The sequence below is a fragment of the Chroicocephalus ridibundus genome, chromosome 13 (assembly GCF_963924245.1).
Source record: "Chroicocephalus ridibundus chromosome 13, bChrRid1.1, whole genome shotgun sequence".
NCBI classification, from domain to species: Eukaryota; Metazoa; Chordata; class Aves; order Charadriiformes; family Laridae; genus Chroicocephalus; species Chroicocephalus ridibundus.
The window spans coordinates 5,374,781-5,388,422 of NC_086296.1; the positions used below are offsets into that span (position 1 = coordinate 5,374,781).

Below are 13,642 nucleotides of genomic sequence, written 5' to 3' on the forward strand. Positions count from 1 at the left end.
CAAGCTGCCTAGGTGAGCAAGTTTTGTGGCGTATAACTTTTCCAAAAATCTAATATTTTTGTATTTTTAACAGAAATTACGAGAGAAGCAGAAAGCTGTACGGGAGAGTCACGGGCCAAATATGAAGCAAATTAAAATGTGGCAGGATTTTGAGCAGTTAATGGAATGTAAGAGAGAATGTTTTCTGAAACAACAAAATCAAACAGCCATTGGTCAAGTCATTCAGGAAGGAGGTAAAGACAGGCTTGTATTATGAATTCTTCCTGCTACCAACATAAAGCAGGAAGACGCTGTGTTGGCGTCCTAAAGGTAACCTCTTACTAAATATTGTTGCTTTCATTATTTCTATGTAAATTTTTTTGTACATTATTTGGTTTTGGTGGATAAACAAAAAGCAACTAACCACTCTGCGAAGCTTTTCCTCTGTCGTTTCAGTGACAACGTACCGTGGTTAAGGGGGAGGTCTGTTATGGGAGCTGCACTAGGGTGAACCTCATCGTAAATCTTTGGTTTATGAGGCTGGGAATGGCACGCATCTGCAGAGAGATCAAAGGAAAAGAAATCCTTCTCTAGGGTCACAGAAAACTTAGGTAATTGCTCTGTTCCTTACTCTGTATCACTAAGGTTACATTTTTGCAAGGCCTGGGACTTGATGTTGTATAATTGTGGCCCTCCTGGCTTGGCCCTCTCCTTCCCCATTGTCTTTGTTCACCTAGTGTGACTGGCAAGAATGGAGCCATTTTCGCTGTGAGCTGCACAGACCTTGCCTGCACACTCCTAGTCAGACTTTCCTTGCACGGTTGAATTAAACTGATTGTGCTTCCAGGAGACAGTTCATTGCTACAGCGTCAGGAGTAGGTTCTGAGAACAATTACTTGGACTCTAAGATTTTTTTTTTCCATTATCTTTCGTTGTTGTTTTTAACAAATGTGTTTTCCTCGCACATATACCTTCTTCTGTTTTTTCTGAGCTGCCCATGAGAAAGTGTAAGCGGTGGTCGACCGAAGGCTTTCTCCACTGTGGACATTTTATGCTGTTTTGTCTGTGCAGCGTGGTTCCAAAGGGGTTACACTACCCAAAGAGGGTCATCCAGGGATGGAGGGTTATTGATGGGTGTAAATGTGGCGCAGTGGCTGTTGCACACGTTAGGGTATGTAAAACAGGTAGATAGGCAAGGCTGCCCTGTACTCTGGCTTTGACCTGTGAGCAACTCTCCTTGTCCTTAAAATTGCGTCACGAGACCGAGAGCTGACCCAGGGGAAGAGGAATGTAGGTGCGGCTTGAAACCGTCCCTCACGCTTCATCATTTCAGATGAGTGCTTTTTAGCCACAGTGAAGGATCAGAAGCAGAGAGATAAGTCTACGGGACCAGAACTCCTGCTATTCTTCTTTAGTCTCTTGGCTTATTGAATTTCTAGATAGGGGTTTTTTTTAGCTTTTCCTGCCTGACGTAAAATGTCTTTTCAGGACATAAAAAATAATTTTGCTTTCTCTGGTACCTAACTATGAGATCTGCTGCTGTTTTCTATATCAAGAGAGAGTATGGTAATTATATAGTTCCTAGTTTGCCTTCGCATTAAATACGTTTGTTAACAGAACTAAAATAAAACCTGATGACTATGTTTTGACTGTATGGTGGTGGTGGTTTTTGTTTGGTTTTTTTTACATTTCTTAGGTGAAAGAAGGCAAATGATTAGTGACAAGTAGCTTGCTGGGCCACAGGCAAAGGAGGTTCGAATGGGTCATTTAATGACATTTATTTCAGATGCCCCCAAAGGGTTCAAAACTGCAGCGTGTGTGTAAGGAGTGGGTCTCAGATCCATAGATTCCCGGGACATCCTCATGTAAGCCCTCCCATGCTGCTGAATAGCTGAAGATAGTCTTTCTCAACAGCTGCACACTGATCTTTCCCAGGCCAAGGAGAAGCAGCATGTTTTCCCCTACGCACGTTTTCAGGGAGCGTGGAAGGAAGGCTGTTGCGCAGGACACAGGCACAGGTAGATCTGGCTGGGGTGGGGAGATGGTGCAGCGTTGCCACCACCCGCTGCTTGCAGGAGTTGATTCCCCTACACAGCAGGAGAATGGGCTTTAGTAAGGCATAGGAGGGAGACCATATTGATCAGGAAGGGAGAAGCTCAGGAAAAGGACGTATGCAGACTCTATAGCGTGGGCACAGCCACCTCCAGAGACGCCTACGCATCTTCTCCCTGCCGGCCCTGTACCGTTATTACCAGACTTCACCTGCGCTGCACTGTAGGGCCTGTGGATCTGAAGAACGTTATGGTAGTCGTATACCTGGACTCCTAAAGGAGGGGTTTGCTGAATTCTTGCCAGCAATAGTAAAATAACACAGACAGCTAGCTATGAGACATCCCGAAAACAGGGGATAATCACCAAAAATGGACATTTAAGTTCCTTGGATTCAGCCTACGGTTCAGAGTCAGCAGACAGGGCAGGGATAAAGGGGATTTTTATATACTTCAAGTCAAAACTTTTAACAAAACCCTAAAACTTGTATTTGACTAGACCATTTATGCAAAGATGTAGTACACGGATTAGCCTGCTGCCCAGGAAAAAGGCAATGCTTTTGAAATTCATAGCAATGATGTCGAGTAAGATCGAGTATAATAATTTTCTGGTTTTCAGTTCAGAGTTACCCTAAAAATAGTTCATCTTTCTTCCTTGTAAAAACAGTTTACTGCTAGGTACTCAAAGATGACGTGATTGTTGTTCTGATCTGATCAGTGTTCTGTCATTTGTAGTGCACCAAGAAAGGGCACACAGATTATACACTACAGCAGCAGCAAAATGACTCTCTGAGATGAAGCAGAAAATCATAATAACTGTTATGAAAAGAAAATTGGAAAAACTCAAACGCTATTTTTAGCTTTCTATATAAGTGGACATTTAATAAATGCAGCTCTAATGGATTCTGTTCACTGGCTTTTCCACCTAGTTCATGATTTGATGGGAGCGTTCAAAAATCTTTGACTGAATTTCACAGCTATATCTTTACTTCCTAACTTGCAACAGAAAACTTACTTCCAATTTTTTTACTTTGTTATTATTAGTAGCCTAGCTGGTTAACTAATAAGATGAAACTTGCCATATGGAAAAATTCCTGCCTTTTCCTCGTGAAGGTCCAAATAAATAAAAAAATGTGCAGAGTTAAATCCGGGGGCTCAGCACTTACCAAATCTCTTCCAGTTGGAACAGCGATCCGAGCAGTCACTCGTGAGCAGCCGCTTACTTTGTTTCAAAAGGCTTCTCCTTATCTTTACCCAGAACTGGATGAGGAAGTATTCCAGCTATAAAACTACTGTAGTATTCTGCAGGTTTGCATTATTTAGTCATTTTGACTTCAGCTGTCCTTAGAGCTACCGGCAAGTTCCACATGGCCCTAAGAGATGAAATAATTACAGGCGTCAGAAATAGGCAGGAGAAAACAGTACACCTACCGAGGTACATGACCAGCCATTTCACCATCTGGGTGTGAGATTATTTTGTTTATCTTAGTGGTACCATTTTACTTCCATTTGAACTACAGTAAATAGAAGAAATGTTCTTAGACTTCCTTAAGTAACCTATTTGTATATCTTTACGCACGTGGATATTATTCCTAATGAGGTCACATGCATATAGTTGCCCAGAATCATAAAAGTTAGGCCCTGCTATTGTCTTTATTACGTTTAAATATACTGATTTCCGGAGCTTTCTTGATGAGACTTTCCTACAGTATGATGCTGCTCACTGATACAAAACACAACACAGCAGAAGTATTCAGCAACAGTTCAGTGCCTAGAAAATGTCCGCGTGATGAAGATGTTCTGATTAATAAGCATGGATAGTATAGCACGCAATAAGCAATGTAAAATCTGTTCTCCGAGTGACTTGCTGGTTCAGGAACTGGAAATGAAGTACAGGCTGCTTCTCCTTAGATCACTATTTCACGTCTGGCCCGGAGGAGCAGGGACTGAAAGCTCCCTGCTGACTACCTGGTGGCTGCCCTCAGCGAGTCATCTACGCAGAGCCCTTTGGCAGCATCAGTCCCATTCCTAACTCCCCACTCTGGCAGTGTTTGGCAAGCCTGGAGCCAGCTTCCACAGGAAGGCAGAGAGATGTACGACTGAAAAACCACAGAGACTGAAGTGCTGTCACCCGAAAGGTGTCCCCTTGGGAGAAAGGTCGTGACACATTGACACAGTGGAGTGTGGGAAGCTGTTACTCCGTCCTCGTGTCTGAGGATGAGGAGAGCGCTGGCGCTTGCAGATCTGGTTTCTCTCGTTGGCCCTGTATTTGCTCAGACTTAAGTGAGAAAATTAAAGAACTCAATCTGAACGTGTGCCCTGTGTTATCGTTTGTAGCAGTAGGTTTCCTGCTGAAGGAACGCTGTTAACTCTTCGGCTGCCTTTCTCTACTGCAGTCCCTACTGGAAACAGAATTGAAATTTTCATGGACGTGCCAGTGTTCCAGTGAGGAAGTATTACACAAATCGACAATTTTATCACAAGGTACCACCTGTCTGGGCAACACCCAATTGGGTAGCTGGTTTTTAACAATCAGAATGTGACCTATTTCCAACTTGTTTAAAGAATTCTTTAAATTGTCGGCATGAATTTAAAATGAGTTCTCCAAATTCTCGGTGTTTCTTTCTGTAGCGTTAGTTCCACAGTAGTCTCCAAACTCTCAAGGCTTTTATTCCAAGGTCACTGGGTGAAAAGGGTATTTTTCACAATTGCATTACACTGATTTGCATGATTCTGGTTTACAGACATAAAAAAAAACCGCTGCAAGCCACTGTGCCGTGGTGATGTCAAACTCGGTGAGGAGCTTTGCTGTTTGAGGGGGGGGCAGCAAACATATTCCAAATAATCAGCAGGAACTGTGAGACAAATCATGCAGTCCTTACTTTCACAAAACCCTCACTGACTTCAGTGGGAGTTTTGCCAAAATAAGGTCTGCTGGATTTAGCTCTGTATTCTTCCTCCCGACAGAACAAGCAGGAATTAAAGGGCCAGCATCAGATTTATAAGACACAGAGAATAAAAAAGAACCGTAATTATCTAAAATAACGACTTTCATCCAACACAAATCGACGTTCCTTTAGACACATTCTAATTTATAACAAAAATTAAACGTTTGTGGAAGTTTTTCCCAGCACAAACAATCCAAATACACAAGTCCTTAGCGACATGGCTTGATTTTTATTAGACATCTAGGAGGCTGTCTTGCTCAAATGGAGTGCTGGAGTATTTATAGTGTTTATCATTAAAATACAACTTTATGCATTACCTCGTGTTTGAAGGCATTATTTATATTTATTATTTTTACCTTTTTTTGCGTTTCCATTCTTCGTAGTTTTGAAAAAAGTGTATTTTTTGCAAATTAGGATACACACAACCAGCAGTTGCTGAATGCCAAGAACAAGAGTTCTTTTCCTGCAAATGGATCCGCACCAGCCATTGTCGATTACACTGTTTCAGTGCAGACCGTCATTGCAGAATAACGTGTCGTTTTTAAGCTTCTAAAGTTTATTGCGAGTGCTCAAGTTTTAAAAGCACTTAATTAGGTCTACTCTTTAAATAGGATAAAGCCAAATCCTGCACATTTTGCTAATACCAGAAAAAATGCAGCTGATAGGAGTATGGAAAATGGGATCTTACCAATTGTCAAAGATAAACTCCTTTTTTTCTCCCAACTTCTTTTCCCTGGAATGGAATAGAAAATACGCCTGGCACTTAGGGAGCAACAACAACAAAACCATAAAGGCATACATCATGTACAAATAATAACCGTGTAAGGGAAATAATGAAGGAATTAATCTCACAATTTCATTGTAAATTTTACAGCTGGCTCATACTGAAAAAATCTTAAGATTTTCTGCAATTAAAATTTGTGGGGGTTTAATGCTTTTTTTTTTTACTGGATTACTGTTTTTTTAAATAGCAATTGAAACTCTAAGGTTATAAAATATGAATAATTCAGCAATTTACTTGGTTTACACTATTGCAGCATTTTCTGGCAAGTAAACTAGTGTTTAGGCATGTTTTTGCAGTTGTCACACAAATCTCCGAGCCATTAGAGAAGAATTACCAAAAGCAAAAAGGGCTGATTAATTTGGGATTCTAAAAATCGAAGATTTAGCAATTAAAAAGCACACAAAAATTACGCGTTTTGCTTATTGACTGCTATGTAAATGATGCAGTGCTCGAAAACAGCACTCTGTGGACTGCAGCATTCAAAAACTTTGAGGTTTTAAAAGCATTTATAAAACATTGTACCCATCTCCCTTATTCCTTGTTTTAAAGCTTGCCATGTTTTTGTAGCATATTAAAAAGAAAACAGAACTGTATCGGAACAGTGAAAGTCACCCACAGACAACCTGTTCCACTAATACTTTACATTCATGTTGCATCTTTTGTCCTAAAGGATTTCTGTACTTCATTTCCATTTTGCGTAGGCTGATGAGACTGCTCAGGTATCGGCACGAGCGAGCCAGGAACCAGGGAGAGATCCAGTTAACGTTCACAGGACAGTAATGAGAATCGGGCATTTATTATTTCGTGGGCAATGACAACATCATCTCAAAATTAAGTCTCCTTAGGAAAACATCTCCCACAGCTAATAACTAGAAAGCAATCGGAATTCTTCTGACAAAGAGGAGGAGCGTGGCATACTTCATAGTGGGTTTTTACTGTTGTGCTTACTGTGCCTTTTCTGGTTTTATATTTACTACTCAGTACTTCAGCCGTTTGTGTGTGAAATGCAACCTTTGAAAATCTATATACACTGAAGGTTCTTTTCTGCTTGTTGATTTGACTGAATGAAGTCAAGGCTGATCATGAAATACACCGAGAGGGAAAGAGAGAACTCATATAATGGAAAAAGCACTATAAATATTTTCCTGGGATCGTTAACACAACCTTGTAACACTTCACCCTGTGTAGCGGAAAAATTGTACAATCCTTCTATGAAATGTCTAGAAAGTGTTTACAATTCCATCCCAAACTAATGTGGCTTTTTTTTAAGTGTAAAGAAAACATCCCATAATTCTTAATTCTGTTATCAAAGTTATTTTCAACCTTTGAAGGGATTCACTTGCTAGTGACTTGGCAGTGTCAAACAAATGTTCAACTTTTATTCTGACACTTCTTGAAGAATTTGATTGAAACTATATATGTCTAGATAACACCCAACAAAGTGCCCCTCTTGCGTTTGTTTCAAGATATTTTTGGAAACAACAGAGGCGACCTTGGATGGAGCTGCTTTTCCAATTTAGGACTTCATTTGGTCTAAGAGAGTAAAATTATACTCTTTAATCCTTTTGTGTACCCACAAATGAGACAGATTTATTTTACGCTATTGTAGAATTGTTTTTCTGTACCTTCTTCGCAGTGTCAATCTGTTTAGGATAAGAATTATTTTCGGTAATTAGGAGTTACTTTCAAATGGACATATAAATAGTCCTTCGATGTATCACACGTCCCTTAAAAATATTGCGTAATCTAAATGAACAGTGGTCCTTTCTGTAATACCTTTGCTTCTTTAGAACTGGGGCTAATAAATAAGCGTTAGCCTTTGTCTTGGCTGATAGACGTGAGGCATCTGATTTCACGCCAGAGCTCACACAGACTTGATGTAAAGTCTAAATGAGGAGGGTGGTAATGCTGGCGAGGGCTCTGCGATGGGGCTGCCACCTGTCCAGATCACAGCAGAAATATTGTTTGTCGAGCTTCAAGTTTAAAAGCCAAGGTTAGGAGCCAGGGTCTCTGTGCATCTAGAATGGGGTGATTGTTTTCTTCTGACTTCGGTTTGCCAGCTGTGCAGTTGTAGCTGTAAAATTCTATTACTTCTAATCACTGAAGATGTTTTAAATAGTTTGCACTTAATTTTCTATATAATCAGTATATTTTATTTCATTTGTATTGCTCTCTGTTATAGGCATACTGCATTTCGTAACAAAATGGAGTTAGTCTCTTGCAATGATAATGCAGTTTCGCTGCTGTGAATAAAAACTGCATTGACAGAGCACAATGTACTTGTCATTTATCCTGTACAGTATTTGCTCTCTTCAATAATAATGTTGTCCAGTGTTACCTAATGATCAAATACAAAGTATAATATGGAAACTAAATCTAGACGCGCCAGTAGAATCTGTTTGACATACGTGGTTTATGGAAATACATATGTAAATATACTATTTGGGAGTATACTTTTTATATTCATTTCATCGCATTTAGCGTCAATGCATATTTCTATAGCTCTATTATATACTTACTATGGCTGATGGCTCAAGTTCTAACTCTAGAACATCCAGTTTCCTGATTTTATGGCATTTTCATGTCAAGTATTTGTGGACAGCTTAAGAGAAGCAACTCTGATCCTGTGAACCTGTACGTATGTGAGCATGACTACATGGGCGTATGCACAAATCAGGTCAAAATAAACTATTTGGTATAGCAACTTTCATCACAGAATCTCAAAATAATTGACAAACAACTCTTAGTAGAGTCTGTTGACTGTGTAGCCAGATAAACAAGCGGCTGCTATTTATATTATTTTCTAGACGAACAAACCACGATAGGGAATGAAACAGAAGCAAAACTGGGAATCCAGTCCTCGTCTCTGGGCTGTGGACTCAGGGCATGCCCGGGGTTCCCAACCTGATCTCCCGGAGAAACTTCTGGAGTCTTGTCCTGAGTGTGGCTGTTCAGAGCCCGAATCCTCATCCTCGCCCCAGGTTTGGTGTATTGGAACATAAAGGGATGATATGGCAAACGTCACAAAATTTCCCAGTGCAGGCGTCAGTGTCCCAGCTTTGAGTATCCTCATCTGACCCCCGCTGCTCCCTAAAAAGTAATTCAGAAGTAAAATGGCTGTACATTCGCAATGTGATAATGCATTGCAATGTGTAATGGAAAGGTCATAACAGATACAGATAAACAAATACGATACAGACAAATGTAAAGCTGTTTCCTGAAGGAGTTTTTAATTAAATTGTAACAAGGAATTTCAAACATAAATTAATAAATAAACTACCTTCCTTGAGCTAATGGAGTCAACAAAACTAAATGTGAGATTTTCCTCTTACCCTGAGATCTTTTTATAATCCCAGAGAGATAAATATCAGGAGAAGCAGTCCTAAATAGAAGCCCCGTGTGCATGCGTGTGCACGCATGCATGCACGCACAGATTAGGTCTCTCAGTTATCAAGCAGCATGCGGCACTCTGGGGCAGCTTTGTATTTGCGTGCCTCCTCCTGTACACTTCCAGTTGTTTACAAGCGGCTGTCTGCTGGGTGCTGTAGCCGAAACACATGAAGTATATAATAACCCAGTGCAGGAATGACAGGAAATCCTATTTTTTTTGGAAAAAGCATCTAGAGGAAATGAAGAGATTTTGAGTGTTATTCAACGCTGTCTTCAAAAGTTGTAAAGATGCATAAATGTGAAAGCACCACAAGAGCAAAACTGGCTGGCTTAGAACGTGGTAAGGGATGAGAGGGTTTGTGCTGCTGGTTTACTGCCCCAGGCAGCTGTGCTCAGAGCTGCTGCCGCTGCGTCTCTGGGCTCCGCAGGGAATGGGCATGCTGGAATTGGTTGGAATTAGACCTCAAATAGAAAGGCAGCAGATTTATCACTGGAGCACTAGATTTTGTTTTTATATGCGAGAACAAATCCAGGGTAACCTCAGTTAATGAATAACCCGGTCAACGGTGATAGCGCCTGTTTAGTCTGATAAATCTGGCCTTAAACAAAACCTGAACTTTTGTTGATAGAAGCATATACCACAGGGGAGTAAAGCCATTTTCCCCATGAAAAATTTCAGCCTCAACAGAACAAAAAATTTAAATGTTCGTATTATTTCTTGAAAAAAACCTGAAAAATCATGTTTAAAAAAACCCAGAACTTTTTAATGCAAAGTTAAAATTTTCAAAAGAAAACTTAGACATTTTGAAAAAAAGACCAAAAAAAGGCTCTTTAATCATACAAAAAAATAAAACAAACTCAAATAGCTTTGATGGAAATGTTCTCCTTACAAGATGTACAGCCTGTTACTGTGTAGCTCCATTGGAATCAGACAAACTCTGCCCAGGAGGCTGGGCAATGCTTACACTATTCTATTCTCCACGGAAAGGCATGGATACGGGAGTTTCACAGTAAGGGAACTTTTCTTTGATGAAGCAGCTGCATCAAAGTCAATTTTAGCTGCAAATACATAGCGCTGGTGCAATTTATTTTTGTTTGAAACAATCCATATGGGTACATCCAGATTTTATAAAAGGGCATTCAACAAATAGAGGGGTTTGCAATGTTACTGCTTCACTGATGCATAAATATTGAATACCTAAACACCACATTAGCTAATTAAGTTGGGGGTCATTATTGGCCGGAGATAAAGCACACATAAGTAAGCATGGATTAAGCCTGCCCTCTTACTGCACATACTGTGGTTGCTCCCTGAATACAATGAGGATGTAGGTTTCCAGGAGATTAAATCCAGCAATAATTTGCACCTGGAATCTAAAAGAAGGCCAAAAAAAAAATCAGATGGAGCTTCTTAAATTGCAGGGTGCTGTTCAGACTGTATGGAACTTAAGCCAAAGCTTCTTCAAAACCAAAATCCCTTCAGTAAAGTAGCAGTGAGAACTCTGCTTTTAACTGAAATCATTACTTGGTATAAACTGAGACATTCTGTACAATTTATCTTTACCAGGCAGACAGTAAACCACAATTCACACAATGCTGTTTCAAAAGAGAAACTGCGTGTACGTGCATTCCACACACGCACCTCCCGCCATTAGACCAGAGCCACCAGTGATCCCAACCAATCTGCCCAAAGTAGAGCCATCCAAAAATGTGTTCTAAAGAAAAGGTTTTATTTTCCCATAGGACTCCTGTTTCACAGCCATTGCTGAACTAACGGTAAAAAAAATCAGTCCCCACACCCATGTTCCTCTGGTTGTAACCACCCCATGCTTCGTCAGCAAACTGCTTGTGCGACTGATGGCGTGGTAAGACTTTTGGAGAACTGACCCATCTGAAACCCCTTTTCTAAGGCTTTTTTGCAGCCACGCATCCTGGACGCCCAAATCCACAAATGCAGTATAAGATACTATAAGATACTGTATGCAGGCTCACACTGTTTGCATAATTTTTTTTAAATAAAAAGTTATTTTAAGTGCTGTCAACAGGCTAGAAGGGTCTACACTAAGATGAGCAGGCTAGGTAAAGAACATGACAGAAGCTCGGTCATGGGCAGAGCACGCTGACTCCCGCGAACATCGCCTGTGGAGCAAAACAGCTGTAAAGAAAACAGAGACTGCCCAGATAGAAAGCCTATAAAAGACTTTGCATTCAAAAGAATCCTGTTCCAGATGACTTAAAAAATTCTATGTTCGTATATTCATTGATGGATTACACCGGCACAGAGCGACAGATGGTACTGAATAGTTAGGGAAAACCAAGTGGTAGCCTGGGAGAAGAGGTGGGACTGCCCAGCTCCATGGTACCATTGTCTAAACCAGCTTGCAATTTAGTGAGAATGTTTTTTCAGTTGTGCTGGCACAACTCCTTGTGGGGCTGCAGGGTCAGGCTTATCACGGTCTCTTGGTGAAAGATGATTATTAACTCAGTCACTCAGTTTATAGCCACAAAGAACTGTAAAAGCAGAACCGAAGGGGTAGAGAGCAGCAGGAAAGGAGTGGGAGCGAGTGGGCAGGGGCACAGAGAACAAGGGCCTGGAGCTTCCAATTCTGCCTTCGCTGTTGAGGAACACGTTTTGCAGACCTGCACCTATGTCTGCAGCTCCTATTGTCCTCCACGTGCATCAGCGGTCGCCTCAAGACAGTCTGAAGACAAATTAGAAGAATAGCAACCATTTTATTAAAAAGCTTACAAGCCAAAGGTGAAATCTCCCCTTCATCAAAACCCACTCCCCTAACGGGATGTTGAGCGACCACAGAGTTAAATAACAAAAACCAAGACAGAAACATTTTATCATTTAAGAAATGCTTACCAGGCTATCAGTGTTGGAAGGCAGGAAATTAATACTCATAACTTCTGATTAGCTTTGTCAGAGGTGTCATGCTCCTCTCCTTCGTGTGATTCTCCAAAAATTAAATACAAAGATGCAGAATGATCACCCGGGCTTTTAATTTTCCAGGGAATGCTTTTCTGTCCATACACTCATTGTCCTCCCCTCACAGAACGTATGCATCTGTTAAACCAGAACATAAAGTTCTGGAAATCCGACTGCCTACGTGATGGTATAAATCAGCCTAAGTCGCTTTCCTGATGTAATATCTTGGATAGATCCCTCCCCAACTCCTGAGCAGGATTTTGGAACAACCAAAGAGAAAACAGACTGCCCTAATTAGCGTTCCCCATTATTTACACTGAGCCTTGCTCCTTGTAAGGCAGGACTTTGTGAGTTTTATTGAGTGCTACATTGAACATGTTGTGACATGCGCAACACATTGTACGTGTTCTGTAAGGCTGATTGATAGTTAATATGAGGTAAAATACAAAAATAGGGAGATTATAAAAATGCTTATGCAAGAAACTGCGGGAAACTCTAAAATACTGCAATTCAGTTATGGGTTACTATGTAATACAAGTAGACAATATTTTTCAATCTCTTAAGCAACGAGTATTTAAAATATGTAATAAACCCTCCATCATCATGTGTCTTGATAAAGCCAGCTTAAGGTGAATGAATGACCACGCACCGTGACAGCCTGTTTTGGATATTTGCCTTTGCAGAATTCAGAGAGGGCTAAGTTGCAAAGGAAACATTCGTAACACTATTTTTCTGAGCAAACGCTTTCATCCTGAGCTTTGCTAAAAATATACATAACTAATACAAATATAATAATAACACATATAACTGCCAGGAAATCATGGAATATCATTAAGATATGCATAAAAATCTTCCGTAAGATCAAAATGTCCGCTTATAGGAAATGTTAGACTCTCCTTATGATTAATAGGATGGCAATTACTAGGGGAATGATTCACTCATGCTATAACCCCTATGAACTGAATGAACTAACCTCTTTTGAGTCAATCAAGTCACACTGAGCTAGGAGAAAAGAGTCCGACCCAAATAATCCATAATTAGATCATCAGCTGCTAACACTATTGATCTCCTGAGATTTGGGGTGGCCTGAGCTGCCCTCATTCTCCAGCTGCAACTCAGAGAACAGACTTCATTCTTGAAAGAAAAGAGACATTTTTAAAAGACACATGGAATACTAAAATAATGATGCTGGATATCCATCTTCTTGGAAGTATCTTAATTTGTTGCTGTTAATATACAACCAGAAATCAGATTATGACCTTGTCAAGCAGAACAGCAATTATATTATTGCTTATATAACTGGGGGTCTGCTTGATGCCTTTTATTAGACCTTACAGGAAAATTCAGGTGCTGTTCAAATAGATTTAAGTTCTTAATATCAGCTTGAATCTGCCAAAATCACTACACAAAAGTTCAGCTTCAAAGACATTCTTCACACAATTTCTAGTTTAGAAAGACAAAAAAATGGATCAATACTGAAGTTATAAAAGAATGTATTTCCGTATTATTCTCATGTATTGCGTATTTAATGTCTAGTGCCTTTTAAGAACATGATAGTCTT

The 13,642-nt window shown here is 40.2% G+C and overlaps 1 protein-coding gene across 5 annotated transcripts in view; it reads left to right on the forward strand.

Annotated features, from left to right (window-relative positions):
* Window positions 1-8,669, forward strand: part of IFT81 (intraflagellar transport 81) — a 50,595-nt gene extending 41,926 nt beyond the window's left edge. For 2 of the 5 annotated variants that reach the window (XM_063351538.1, XM_063351539.1), the window contains one exon: window positions 74-1,633. In XM_063351538.1, coding sequence (XP_063207608.1) covers window positions 74-256 — 183 coding nt within the window. In that variant the 3' untranslated portion in view covers window positions 257-1,633. The other 3 variants (XR_010073208.1, XR_010073209.1, XR_010073210.1) reach the window with 3 other exon arrangements.
* Window positions 8,670-13,642: the final 4,973 nt, after the last annotated feature.